General features: G+C 38.2%; 1 protein-coding gene and 1 pseudogene across 1 annotated transcript; one reads left to right on the top strand and one right to left on the bottom strand.

Moving 5' to 3' along the window:
- Window positions 1-5,879: 5,879 nt before the first annotated feature.
- On the top strand, window positions 5,880-13,068 carry LOC132190545 (methylesterase 17-like). The gene is made up of 4 exons (XM_059605568.2): window positions 5,880-6,134; window positions 6,226-6,366; window positions 12,575-12,709; window positions 12,787-13,068. The coding sequence occupies exons 1-4, from the start codon at window positions 5,880-5,882 to the stop codon at window positions 13,066-13,068; spliced, it is 813 nt and encodes a 270-aa protein (XP_059461551.2).
- A 651-nt stretch (window positions 13,069-13,719) lies between these two features.
- LOC132191009 (putative leucine-rich repeat receptor-like protein kinase At5g05160 pseudogene) lies at window positions 13,720-14,145 on the bottom strand (annotated as a pseudogene).
- Window positions 14,146-15,289: the final 1,144 nt, after the last annotated feature.

The following is a 15,289-nucleotide window of genomic DNA, read 5'->3' as shown; positions in this document are numbered from 1 at the left end:
GACTCTGAATTTATAGGGGGTAGAATTAGGGTTTGTGGGGAATACGGGCCGCACGGGTAAGTAATCTTCGTACCGCCCTAATTAGTAATTGTATTATTCGGGCCGAATATTGATCCATTGAAAGCAAGAGTACCGGGCCGAGCATTTTGTAAAAGCTTTTTACAGATAATGAGAAAACCCTTCAACAAAGGATAATGGCGTCTTTGTAGTTGGGCCGTCACGAGTCTTGTATTGCAAGTGTTGGCTGATTGTTGAAAGAAAAATGTTTGGGCCTCTTGAGCCCATATGGAGAAGATGACTTATGGGTTGAAGCACAAATTCGACCCGAATTTCCTTTTGGGGCTATGGGTCCAATAAAATATGATATGGGTGTCAAATCAAATCAAATATAACGATTGTTGATGGAGATCTTTTAAACATTTATTTTTTTGGGAAATTTCAGAAAGTCCCATTGAACTTTCAGCCAATTTGAAAACTCTCCCATGAATTTCCAAAACTCTCATTTAGGCCCTCTGAACTTTGGTTTTCTCTCACTTTGGACCCTTTTAACATTAAACTACGTCGTTTTGTGTCCTAAAATTACAACACCTACCCAGCCCAAAACGACGTAGTTTAATATTAAAAGGGTCTAAAGTGAGAGAAAACCAAAGTTCAGGGGGCCTAAATGAGAGTTTTGAAAATTCATGGGGGATTTTTCAAATTTGCTGGAAGTTCAGGGGGGTTTTCTGAAGTTTTCCCTATTTTTTTTGGTACTTCATTTTAGACCATTGAATTACTAAATGATTTGAAAAACTCCTCCAAACTTCAAAATCTCTCAATTTGGACCCATAAACTTTTAATTGCAATCAATTTGAACCCGTCCATCAGATTTTAAATCTTAAAAATTCAATTATGACGTTTATACCCCTAACTTTTTTATAAAAATTTAAATAAAAAAATAATAATAAATGAGTAATGGTAGAAACCATCTTTTTATCCTCCTAAAGTTGATGTGGCTTTTAAAATCACCATTAAATTTTAAATGAATTATACTTGAATTTTGATCCAATAAAAATTTTGAAAGTCACCTTTAAAAGGAGAAAAAGAGGATCACTTGGATCTGAATCATGCATTAGAAATATTAATTGTACTCTTCCAAACATTTTGTCCACCTTCGGAAAAATGGAAATGGTGCCAAAAAGCACTTGGATCTGCCATAGATCCCCTCCATTACCACCTGTACCGAGTACGTCTTAAAACCATGTATAAGCATGGTTTTTTACTATGTTAAATATAAAAAAGCCCCTTAAATTAATAGTTGTTTTTTAAAGAGTTTTACTATGTTTAAAAGGTACTAAAGAAGCACATCAAACTACCAAAGTGTATCAAAAAAAGTCACATTTTTTTATATTTCTATAATACCCTCATTTTTTTAAAAAATAAAATAAAAATTTAATAAAATAAAGCTAAAAAATTAAAATTTCAAAATAAAAAAAAAATGAAAATTGAAAAAAGGGTTTGATTTTGCATTTATCAATATTTTTTATACCGCACGAGCGATTTGTAATTTAAGCCAATTATAGTAACTAATTTTTTATTCATTAAAAATATATATATTTATTCGCCAATTGCCTTTTTAAAAAAAAAAAAAAAAAATAGGGGGTGTTATAGAAATATAAAAAAAAAGATATTGCCTTTTTGACACACTTTTATAGTTTGATGGGTTATTTTAATATATTTTGAACATTATGGAGTTCTATAGCAAACAGCCGTTAGTTTGTGGGTTTTTTTTTTCCCTTAATTTCACTTCGAACAATATATATATATATATATTAGTGGTTACTCTAGAAACTGTGAGGTCAAAATCATCATCCCTGTGGAAGGAGGCGAGGTGGGATATTTTCAAGGGAGGACCTCCAATGTTTACAGACCTCTCTGGCACGTTTGTAGTCACTATAAGTGGTTAGACTATTGACTATTTCTTCTTGGAGAATTTCTTTTGAAAGGTTGGCCATGGTTGATTGATGAAGGCTCTGTTTGGTTCTAGGGAATGTTCTGTTTTTTTTTTTTTTTTTTTTTTTTTTTTTTTATTGTTTGACAGTTGACACGATGAATGCTCTGTTTCTGTTTGTTGTAAGCAGAGGAAAATGAAATTTTTTATATATTTTTTTTTATTAAGTAATGGTCTAGATTAAATTTTATAGCAGGTAATGGTGTACAAAATGTTATGAACCATGAAATTGTCAATAAGGTTGCATTTCCAGAACCAGAACTAAATTATTAATGGATGATTAAGGAAATATTTGAGGGCTAAAAGGAGAGCAGATCACTTGTCTCCCTGTTTTAGGCTCTTGGTTTTTGGTAGTTAAATCAACTTCTCAGTTGGGGGACCATTCTTTTAATGATGATAACGACTTCCTTTTTTTCTGATGCTCCTGTTTGCTTTTTATATCAAATGCCAGCCGCTTAAATGATTATCTAATTAGGGGCTACTGGCTTTTTTTTCTTTGACTTGTAATCAATGGAGGCTTCCATTCAACTCTTTGTTAATCTTCGACTTCGTGCTGCCTACATGAAAGCCCCTTAGTTTATGGCAACATAAATTTTCAATCAATATCTTATCTTATATTCCCCTATACATTCTCAAAGGATTGAAGCACAACAACTTGAAACCCACTACAATATGGTTTCAAGATTTCTTTAGAGAAGTTGATCTTCCACTATATATATATATATATAGTGGAAGATCAACTTCTCTAAAGAAATCTTGAAACCATATTGTAGTGGGTTTCAAGTTGTTGTGCTTCAATCCTTTGAGAATGTACAGGGTATATATATAGTGGAAGATCAACTTCTCTAAAGAAATCTTGAAACCATATTGTAGTGGGTTTCAAGTTGTTGTGCTTCAATCCTTTGAGAATGTATAGGGTATATATATAGTGGAAGATCAACTTCTCTAAAGAAATCTTGAAACCATATTGTAGTGGGTTTCAAGTTGTTGTGCTTCAATCCTTTGAGAATGTATAGGGGAATAAAAGATAAGATATTGATTGAAAATTAGTGTTGATTTGGTCAGGGGTTGAATATTATTAGATTTTTTTTTTTTTTCCTCCTTGTCTCTTTTCCCATTGGTTGGGCGGAGATTACGTATTTAGTGGCATTTTGTGGCCAACGGGGACAAGGAAGTGATAAGGAAACCATTACGTTTGTTCATCAAATCGATATATTAAATTAAAAATAATTAACCTGCAAGAATAAACAAAAAAAGTATGTTGTTATTGTTGGCCTCCGGCCGGCCCATACGTGAATAAACAAATTAATACATAAAAAAAAAAAAAAAAAAATCACTTAAAATAAGGAAATATAATTGATCAGTACAATACCGGACAAATGTTTTTTAAAGTCCCACTAGTTTATAGGATAAAATGAAATACATTTCTAAAGATCTCTTCCGTAAGATGCTCAATAACTTACTTATGGTCCTATGGACATAAATATCTTCCAAATTTAGAGAATTCTTTATAAAGTTGTGAAGTGTATTCTTAAGCATGCTAAAAGTGTTGGAAATAATTTAGATGGTGCACAAATTCTTATTGATATAAAATAATTACAATATGAAATTAACAATAAAATAAATAAAATTAAAGAGATGAAAAGTAGAGTATATAACGATCTCATAATATGCTATAGAATCACGTAAGTGCGTTGTTCTTAAAAGTTGATTCGTGCCTCCCGGAGTGTATAACTCGGTACGATCGGATCCTTTGACACGCAACCTTCCAGGATTAGACTATAACATCTATCTTCGTTAAGGACGCATTTTCAAATAACGAAGAGTAATAGAACAACCCAATTGTCAAAGTTGATGAGGGACTTCAGAATAATATTTGTAGAAAAACCAATAATATAGCATATGCCATGAAATAAGTGTTTTGCAACACACTATACGACCTTAGCCTTAGATAGAAAATAAGTGATTTTTTCTTCTATCTCTCATATATTTTCTTACCTTCAATGTATTAGTATATATATATATATACAAGTGCCGGAAAGTATGTTATAAAGGAAGTCTAATGACTCAACCGTCAAAACGTTAAAAAACTCCAAAGCATAAAACTTGTTATAAAATGCAATAAAATATATTAACTCCAAATGGTTATAAAACGGTAAGGAAATTAATGGGTTAATGATTAAATGGTCAAATTACAACAAAACTTATTAAAGACTAACGGTTAAAACGGTAAAAATCAATTAAAACTAATTTTTATTTAATAACTCATAACCAAGTAATAAATACAAACGGTCATAAAAGTTATATCTCATAACCGAGAGAAACCCTAAGCCTTGTGAAACCCTAAGCCCTCCTCCAGAGCTCCGCCGCCTCAGGGGAGGAGGGATGCCCGTTGCCTGCATCCCTCTTCCCTTCTTTGCTTCTCGGATTTTGTTTTAGGCTTGTTTCTGTCTTTGGTATTTTCTGTTATGTTGTGCTTGTGTTCTCTCTCAGTGGATACTGCTTTTGGGGGTCTTCACTCAAACTCTCCCCCTCCCTGTTTATTTGTGTGTGCCGCCGATCTCCTCCGCTCCAGCTTCGCTGCTCACCGCTCGCTGTCGGGTCTTTTCACGCACCCCTCCTACGCCAAGCTTTTTGTGCCACCTTCCGCGGCGGTTTCTGGCCAGCTTGCGATCGGCCTCCTCTAGCTGCCGTGACCCGTGACCCGCTTTGAGTGTTTTTCGCGTTTATTTTCCTGTATTGTTGTTTTTCCGTTTTGTATTTCCTTTGAGTTCCCTTGTATTTGATTTTCTTTGCTGTAATTTCTTTTTCTGCATTAGTTTTATTGTTCCATTTATTTCCCTGTATAGTTTTATTTATGCTTGTAATAAGGCTCTGTCCTCCTACTTTGTTGCGTCCGGTTGCTGCCCGTTATTACTGGTCCAAACCCTTGGGTTGTGGATGTGAACTTTATCATGGCTTTCGAGTCGAGGAGGATGAGTATCGGCTTGGGGGTTTTGCTCTCAAGGCCGAGGAATAAGCGCTACCTATGCATTAGATGGTATCTGTTTGATGCAGATTTGAGTTTTAAACCTGATATATAGTCATAAATTAGCCGATGCTGTGTTTTGATTGATTTGGTCTGTTGTTGATGACTGTATCTTTAAATTCGGCTATGATTTACTTCAGAGCTTTTTACTTTGTTTGTAAGAGCTTTAGGCTCGCAACTTTTATCAATGAATGAATATGATATGTTTCAAAAAAAAAAAAAAAAACCAAGTCATAAATACAAACGGTTATAATTCAAAATGATTAAAGATGATTTTTATTTCTCATAAAAACTCGTGAATATTTTATCGAATGATAAAGCATTTTTAAAGAACTGAAGAATGAATGTTTGTAATAAATATTACAACAAAAAGTAAATAATTATTTTAATAATTCTATTAAAAAATCAAAGTCAACTTGGTAAATTCAATTAATTAACCATAATTTGAAGAAATATTTTTGTCAAAGACCAATACTACACGTCTTAGATACTACGAGTGGGAAAGCGGGTGATGCAATTACGTGCCACGTCATCCACTCGATAAAATCCAGCTGGTACCATGATACCATGCCAGTACATCTTATGAAACTCGATCATGAAATTAGACTAAAAAATTTCTTACGATGGACCCGAGCCCATGTTGACAAAACTCGGAAAAACTAATGGAAAAATGGATTAATTAGAAGATTTAAAAAAAAGAAAAAAAAAAGCACATATATATATATATATATATATATGTTGGCTCCGTATGACTATGTATCCCCAACTTCATTATAAAACGTCAACAACCGAGAAGAAATTGTAGAGACGAGTAAGATTGAAGGATATTGGGCGGGCAAATTAAGATCCGTCGAGGACGCCATGGGTGATGATGAGGGTGGTATGACGGAGAGGGAGATGGTGAAGCCACACTTTGTGCTGGTGCATGGTATAGGTGGGGGAGGTTGGTGCTGGTACAAAATCCGGTGTCTCATGGAGAATTCCGGCTACAGGGTGTCATGTATTGACCTCAAAGGCTCCGGAATTGACCAAACCGATCCCACTTGCCTTGTTTCTTTTGATGATTACAATAAGCCGCTCATGGACTTCATGTCCAATTTGCCCGACAATGAACAGGTGCTTGTCTTTCTCGATCGTTTTTTTTTTTTTTTTTTTTAATTCACAATCTCTAATATTGATGGATGTTTTTGATTGTTTTACAAGTCAGGTAATATTAGTGGGGCATAGTGCCGGAGGACTGAGTGTAACTCAGGCGAGTCATAAGTTTTCAAACAAAATTCGGCTAGCAGTGTATGTTGCAGCAACGATGCTAAAATTGGGTTGCTTGACAGATGAAGACGTCAAGGATGTAAAGTCTTTTATCTTTCCCATTAATTATATCACTCGATCTTTGTCTCTTTGGCTTTTTCTATATATATATATATATATATATATATATATATATATATATATATATCATCTACTTAAATGATGAAGCTGCTAATAATTAAGGCCTTCAGGCTTTGGTTAATTTACTCTTTAAGAGTTGTAGCGATGGTGAGCAGAGTTTCAAATTAAGAGCAAGTTGGTTGTGGTTGTGGAGGCAATTCAGAATTCACAGTTACACTGTATCGTTATCCACCTAATCTGCCCCAGAAGCGTAACGTCGTCACCCACCAGAAAAGGATCCTCTCTATTTCAAAATCCCTCTAATTTTTTTTCATTTAGTACATTTTGAAGGGTAGTATTATCTAAAATTTTTAATAATAGTAGTGCATTAAATGCAATACCTTTCAAAATGCGCTAAATGAAAGAAATTGAGAGATTTTGAAATGGAGAGGATCCTTTCCGTTACCCCCCCCCCCCCCCCCCCCCCCCCCCCAAACAAGAAAACAAAAATGAGTGGTTGTGTTGCCTTAACCACCTTTTACCAATTAGGAAAACTCCATAAGGCAGCCAGGGTGTGAAATGTGAATGCTTTTCCTATAGGCACGTGGCTCACATGCACCTCATATATAGGGGATTCCAAAATACCAACGCCCCTGCCTCACCCCTTTCTATCCATCCATAGAGTTAATTTTAATTTGATTCATTTAATTTATTATTTTTACGTTAATTTTGTATCTAATTTATAAGTCGTGTCAAGATCATAACCGTGGTGTTGAACATGTAATAAGGCCTTAAAATTGTTAGTGCACAGTTTTCCGAGGAGTTACGTGGCACAATCTCCGGGATGCACAGCAATGTCCGAGGATGCGTCGGCCTTGCACACAAGAACAAACAATAGGATTAGAGTCCCCGGTGGTCTCCCGGCAAGGATACTCCGATGCCTAAGTCAATGATTTGAGAGAGAAGAAAAGATGTAAGCAACAATAAAGCTGAGATAGGAAGAGTTGCAATTACCTTGACATTGATAAGTGACTTGTATTTATAGGCATGAGAGGAGTTTAATCTCCCACACGTTTAGGGACCTTATCCCTTGATATCTGATGTGCAAGTATTGGTAAGAGGGATAAGGTTTGTTAGTTGTTCTGTGATCTTAGTAGCCTAAGATTAAGGGATAAATGTTATAGCTTTTGTGCGATGCTAGGTTAGGGTGTCCGAGTAGGACTCGGTCACCTCTATCAGCTGATAGATCAGGGTGATCTAAGTGTTGGATAATATGACTATATTTCCATGGTAGAATGACCAATTTGCTCCTCAGCCTTTGACTATCTTGGCCCGTGAGTTGCATCTCGAATTGGGAACCTGAGACCTCTTTGGGCTAAGCCGGCCGAGGGCTTGGCAGATCTGTATATTTGCGGAATCTTGGGCTTAGGGCCTGTTGGGCTTGAAGGAAGAAGATCCATGATCCAACAATTAGCCTCGAACTTCCTGGTCTGGATGACTATGGAAATTTTATGCTCCTTAGGAATGGATCTACCTTCCGATGTCCGACTCCGGACTGCTTTATGTCCAAGGCTTCCGAGGAGGAACCCTAATTCCCGACCCGGGTTTTGGCGGGATTTTTCCCGCTAATTCTTTGCCGAGACGTTTGATATGCCCGAGGGTCAGTCGATTCATCTGCTCGTCGATGTGAATGGCTGAGTACGCGTCCACGTGTCGGCCTCGGTATGGTTGTCCTTTCGGCTTCTACGCGTCATCATTAGCAGGCGATAGGACGCGTCTGCTGCGACATTTAATGCGCGCATTTCCGAGGCATCGTCTAGGGTTTCAAGGCGCCGATTCCTTTTCATCTTCTCAAACCACCGTAGTATCTCTTTGGCGAAGAGATACACACTCCTCGGTCAAGTGGCCAACTTCATTATGATACTGGCAAAACTTGGTACGGTCTCGCTTTGATGCGGGACCTTTCATCCTTGTTGGCCATTTGAAGTTGGGGTCCTTCCTAATCTCCATCAACACCTCGGTCATGCTGGTGTTTAATGGAGTGAACTTGCTGAGTTTTCGTTAAGAGTCATTCCTCAGCTTGGGAGTTAACTTGTCTTGCCACTTCGGGTTTCTCTCCTGTTTCTTCCCGGAGCTTATTGGTGCTACTCTCGCGCTACTCCTCTCTCGCTAAGTCTCCTTCTCTTGGGACTTCATCAGAGCTGCTACAGTCTCCTCTTGATTGAGTCACGATCGCAGTTTTCTTTGATAACTCAGCCATCAGTGGCCCCTCGGCTCTTACCCTATGCATTAGTGCATCGAGTATTGTCTGCTCACTTAGATTTTCTACCGATAACTTCTCCTTATTGAATCTGAGCATGAAGTTTTTTAAGGACTCATCCTTCCCTTGAACCAGAGAAAGTAGGTAAGTTGGGTTTTTCTTCCTCTTCTGAGTAGCTAAAAATTGGCTGAGGAAGAGACATCCCAGAGACTTGAAGTTATCCACAGACTTGGCTGGGAGTCTTGTGAACCACTCTTTAGTTGCTCTTGCTAAAGTTAGCGAAAACGTTCGGTATGAGATTTCATCTGGGGTACCGTGGAGGATAAAGTGTGCTCGAAGGCTTTCCATGTGCTCAGTAGGGTCTCCACTGCCATCATATTTATCTATATAAGGTATTTTGAACTTGTCAGGCAAGGGGAAGTTCATTACCCTATTCGTGAAGGGTAGGTTGGTGTTTTCTATGAGTTCTTCTGCCATCAACCCATTCTCCCCATTGGCTATCTTGTCAGCCATCTTAGCATACTTCCTCTTTATGTCTCCCAGCTCAGCACTTACATCTAGGGGTGGGCAAATTAACCGTTACCGTTTAACCGGCCGTCTATCGGCTTCGACCGAACCGATATAAACCGTAGCCGATATGCCGATATCCTTATCGGTTAAAAAAAGTATACCGGAATTCGGTCCGGTCCGGTCCGGTCTGGTTAAGCGGTTCTTATCGGTTAACCGATAAGAAACCGGAATTTTTTTTTTTTTTTTTTTTTTTTAAGTCCTAGTCCCAAAACGGCGCCGTTTAGTCTTCTAGAGAGGTTTCCAAATTCCCACAAGTGACACAGGTTTCCGAATTTGTGTAATGGTGTTGCCCATGACTTATTTTCCTTTTGCTAAGTGACTTTAATTAGTTAATACTTTGTTTATTATTCATTAATGAATTTTATTTTAATTTGGGTTTGGGTAGGTTTGATGTTTTTTTTTTAAGTGATGGCATTTGATGAGATTTCTTTGCCTTTGGTAAAAGCATTTTTCATTAACTAGTTTTGCTAGTCTAATTAGCATTCATTATGTTAATTAGTCCATTTGCTTTGGAAAAATGTATTTTATAATATTTTTTTTTTTTAAAAAAAAAAAGTTGAAGTGGATCAATATAAAAAAGCTTCAATTTTTAGCCCAAAAAACAAATATTTGGGTCCCAACAAAAAGTATTTGGTCCATAAAACAACTCATTTTTAATAAATTATTTTAGCCCAACAAAAAGTATTTGGGCTCTCAAAAGTAAAAAAAACTCATTTTTGGTTTTTTGCCCAACAAAATAAATCAATATAAAGCTCTCGGTTAAATCGGTTAACCGGTTTAACCGGACCGTTTAACCATGTACCGTTTTAACCAAAATTATCGGTTAAAATTCTTATTGGTTCGGTATCGGTTAATAAACCGTTTAACCGAAAATTATCGGTTAATAACCGATAAGGTCCTTAACCGAACCGTTTTGACCGATACCCAGGCCTACTTACATCAGTCTGATTATGGCGAGCGTGGGATCTCTCATCATCAGATCGGTCCCGATGAGATATTCCGTGGCGTCTCTCACGATGAGACCTCTCACAACAAGGTATCTCAGACCTGTTAGTATTGGACTTCTCGTGGTTATCCTCGCTCTCAGCACAGGATTTCTTGTGGTTACCTTCATTCTGGGCCGTAGTGTGATGGCTGCCATGAACTAAACTCGCACTTCCTTCAACCTGCTTGCCTTGGCGGATGAGTTCTCGTCTCTCCTTTTCAAGCCTTTCTTCTCGCTCACGCTCCCTACGATCATTCCGGCCCTTAGCAGCCGTGAGCTTGGTAGCAAACTCTTCGTTCTGTTTCTTCAATGCGTCCATGGAAGCAGTCATCTGCTTCATGAACTCGGCGAGGTCAGGAGGTGTACTAGTTGCACCAGGCACCCCAGCTCGGCCTTCCGGTGGCTGTTGTGACGCACGCGTAGTTACCATCTCGGATTGTTGTTAGGAACTAATGAAAATCTCAACGTTCCCAAAGACGGTGCCAAATTGTTAGTGCACAATTTTTCGATGAGTTACGTGGCACAATCTCTGGGATGCACAGCAATGTCTGAGGATGCATCGGCCTTGCACACAAGAACAAACAATAGGATTAGAGTCCCCTGTCTTTCAGCGGGGATACTTCGATGCCTAAGTCAATGATTTGAGAGAGAAGAAAAGATGTAAGCAACAATAAAGCTGTAATAGCAAGAGTTGCAATTACCTTTACATTAATAAGTGACTTGTATTTATAGGCATAAGAGGAGTTTGATCTCCCACACGTTTAGGGACCTTATCCCTTGATATTTGCTGTGCAAGTATTTGAAAGAGGAATAAGGTTTGTTAGCTGTTCCATGATCTTAGTAGCCTAAGATCAAGGAATAAATGTTATAGCTTTTGTGCGATGCTAGGTTAGGGCGTCCGCGTAGGACTCGGTCACCTCGATCAACTGATAGATCCGGGTGATCTAAGTGTTGGATAATATGACTATATCTCTATGGTAGAATGACCAATTTGCCTCTAGACCTTTGACTATCTTAGCCTGTGAGTTGCATCTCGAACTAGGAGCCCGAGATCTCTTTAGGCTAAGCCGACCGAAAGCTTAACAGATTTGTATATTTGCGAAATCTTAAGCTTAGGGCCCGTTGAGCCTGAAGAAAGAAGATCCATCACCCAACAAAAAATATTATTGTGTGTACAAAGTATGTTGTTGGAGGGAGTGGAGTTGTCATTTCAATGACTCAAATCTCCATTATGCCGACCGAGACATAGTAGTCACTGTTAACGAAAAATCAGTCAGTATGAAACCCGCTTTCTTTCTCCTTTGAGTTTCGACCGCCTTAATTACATTCCTCTCTTCAATTATTATTATTATTATGGCTAAGACTGTGCATGTCTGATCCTCATCTCATGCCATAGGATTGGGATCCCCGACAATGCATGGGAAATTGCCCATAAAAAATGGCTGAAACCCTAGCCATTGAATTTCATTAAATGGCCTCTAGTTTGCCACATGTCCCTTTAATTAAAAAATACTAAAATATTATTTAAGTTTTTAAAAGAAAATATAAAATAAAATAATAAAAAAATAAAATATTATAAAAAAAGTATGGGGTGGCCCCTTGGCCAAAGGGGGTGGTTCGGCCACCCCCTAGGGCCCAATCCCCCCCAAAAAAAAAAGGGGATTGGGCCCTAGGGGGTGGCCGAACCACCCCCTAGGGCCCTTCCACCACCCCCAAGGACCAGTTGGGGGTGGCCGGAGCCACCCCCATGGCCTTAGTAGGTGGTTTAGCCACCCCCAACAGATCCTTGGGGGTGGCCGAAGCCACCCCCTAAGGCCCCAGGGGGTGGTTCGGCCACCCCCTAGGGCCATGGGGGTGGCTCCGGCCACCCCCAATCGGCACTAGGGGGTGGCTTCGGCCACCCCCAAGTCTCAGATGGGGTGGCCGGCCACCCCATACTTTTTTTTTTATATAATTTTTTATTTTTTTTTATTATTTTGTTTTATATTTTTTAAAAAAACTTAAATATTATTTTAGTTTTTTTTTTAAATTAAATGGACATGTGGCAATATATAGAGCATTTGATGATATTCAATGACTAGGATTTCAGCCATTTTTTATGAGCAATTTCCAATGCATTGCCTGCGATCCCAATCCCATCATTCCCATGCCATGTCGTCAGATGATGACCACCACATCTTAATTTAAGCTTTTTTATTCTTTTCATTGCCTGCCCCTAGCCTAGTGGAAATGCAGAATCAGAGAATGGGTGTCAGCCGCTCGCTCGTCACTCAGAGGAGACAAAATTCAAAAGTTAATTAAACTGATTTCAAAAAAGGAGCATGAAATTTAAAGTAAAAGTAATTAATCCTTTATTTTTTATATATCAAACAGGGAGCACCCGATTTATCTGAATTTGGCGATGTATATGAGCTTCAATTCGGATCGGGTCCTGATCAAGCTCCGACAAGCGCCCTGATCAAGAAAGAATTCCAACGCAAAATTATCTACCATATGAGCCCTCGAGAGGTCATTTTGTCACCCATTTATTTTGCTTCATTTTTTTTTTTTCTCATTTCCTAACATGGGTTTTTTCAATTAATTAGGATTCCACACTAGCTAGCATGCTTTTAAGGCCAGGACCGATCAAAGCATTACTGGCTGCCCGTTTTGTGGACGATCATAACGTGGATAAGGTGCGGCGTATCTACATTAAGACCACCCATGATCGAGTGGTCAAACCGGAGCAACAAGATGCGATGATCAAGAGATGGCCTCCATCTGAAATCTATGTCTTGGATAGTGATCACAGCCCCTTCTTCTCCGCACCATTTCTGCTCTTCGGCTTCCTGCTCAAGGCTGTCACTTCTTGTGGTATAAAGCTATAATTTTTTTTTTCCCTCTTATTGGGGTATTGGCAAATTTGAAGCAGTTTGTGTTTTTTTTTTTTTTTTTTTTTTTACTCTATTGACATCATATTGGAATCTAAATAATTTAAACAACAATGGCCGGATTGCAACTTGCAAATTTAAGAATTGAGCTGGAAGGCATAGTGTGTATGCAGATCAATGCAGTAAAGATGGGCTTTTGTTAAGCATATCGACCTGATTCTAATATTTGGTTAATGTTCAAACGAGCCCAAGCAAAGTGGACTAGATGTTTGAAACTCATGAAAACAACTAGCTATTCAGATCCAACTCCCAAGGCAACAGCTTGATATGCAGCAGCCAAGCCTACACATATTGTTTATGTTGGCATCCAAATTGCCTACACATACAGCTACAAATTACTAGCTTGCTTTTCAGATTTGAGAATTAAATTAATTGTGAAATTGTTCTGATGGAAGTAATACTAAGAATCTTAAAACAAGACTAGAAGTGGACAGTATTTCACGGTAAAATGTGCATACATGAATGCACAACATGTAGAAAGCCTTACCACAACATATATCCATATTGCCTTACAAATTAGATGAAAATAGCTCTAGATAATCAGTACCAAAACAGTCTTAGCTCCATGTAGTAGAATACTAGAAGCCTTCATGGGGTTTGCAAATTAGACTCGGATTCAGAAGATGGGCGGTTGGTCACGTCAGATTGCTGAACTTCCTCTATCATCTTGGCAACATCATCCATATTGGGTCGCATGTCAGGCGACTTTGACACACATGCAAGTGAAATTTGAAGCATCTGCACCATCTGCTTTTCAACATGTTGGTGCCTCAACAGCTCCACATCAAAAACCTCAGTTGTCCATTCCTCGCAGACAACAGACCGGACCCATCTTGGGAGATCAACAACCACATCATGGTGTCCTGGATATTGGAATGGGACTTTGCCTGTCAGCATCTCGAGGAGGAGCACACCAAAGCTATAAACATCAGCTTTCTGAGTGAACTTCCGTGTCTCGACCACCTCCGGCGCACAGTATCCTGTGGTTCGGGACATGGTAGCAGGGAAGTTCATTAGAGGAGTCAAGCCAACATCAGAGATGCAACCATCGAGGTCTTGAGTGAGTAGGACATTGCAGGACTTAATGTTGCCATGGCTACATTTACCACCACTCTCAGAATGGATGTGGGCAATTCCCCTAGCGCTTTCCAGGAATATCTTAACTCTTGAATCCCAATCCACGGGAGTCCTTCCTTCACCCCTGTTTCTTGTTTTATGTATGGAAACATTAGAGTGTGACAAAAATATATAGTATCTTTATTCTTTACCAATGATGATAGACAAAGCATACATTTGACTGAACGTTTCATGTGTTCAACCAAGTAAGTAATTGGAAGCTGCAAGTGCAAGTCTACGCAGATAACAACAAAACAAGCATAGGGTCTGCATATCAATATCTAATTGGGTGATCTATCCCAATGTAGTTGGGCATTGATAATCTCACTTGAGCCAAGCTGCTCTACTAGTTTAATTCAATTTCACTATGAAAATGATGGGAAGAAATACGATATTTCTTTGACTTTCACAAGTTGTTTCTGTAGTTTGTGTCAGAATTTTGTAGCTATACTTCACTTGGTTGGAGGAGGTCATATAATATTCACAGAAAGCTAATATTATTACATTTTGTGGAAAAGAAATGCAAAAAAAAAAAAAAAAAAAAAAAAAAAATGCTGAGTAATAAAATGATAGGATTTAACAAGTATACCATGCAACAGTGTAAACAAGCTGCCAGCAGGCATGTAGTTGGAAACCAAAAGCTTCTCATCCTTGGAATAGTAATAAGCGCGGAGTGAACAACATTTGTGTGCTGCCCGAACCTCCCTCCATCTGTTGCTCAAACTCTCTCTTTTTGGCAACAACTTCCTTCAACCTGCTAAAGGCCTTAAACAAATCACATTCGAATTTTGAAATAAAATTCCAATGGCTAATTGGGCTTTTGAAAACAAAAACTAAAATGAGCCTGCACAACCCAATCACAACCGAAAGTGGGCGCTGATAGTGGGTCTATAAATTAAAAGAAAAAAATTAATGATTATGTTCATATCATTGCAATTGGAGAGTGTTGAAGTTAAAGAATAAAAATAAGAAACAACTAAGATTTCGAGATCTCAATAAGATTTTTGTAAATTTCTCATTTGTTTAGTATAAAATTGCAGTC

Source organism: Corylus avellana, chromosome 9, assembly GCF_965113065.1.
Source record: "Corylus avellana chromosome 9, dhCorAvel1.hap1.2, whole genome shotgun sequence".
Lineage (NCBI taxonomy): Eukaryota > Viridiplantae > Streptophyta > Magnoliopsida > Fagales > Betulaceae > Corylus > Corylus avellana.
The sequence above is the reverse complement of the archived record's forward strand: the minus strand, read 5'-3'. Positions and strand labels throughout refer to the sequence as shown.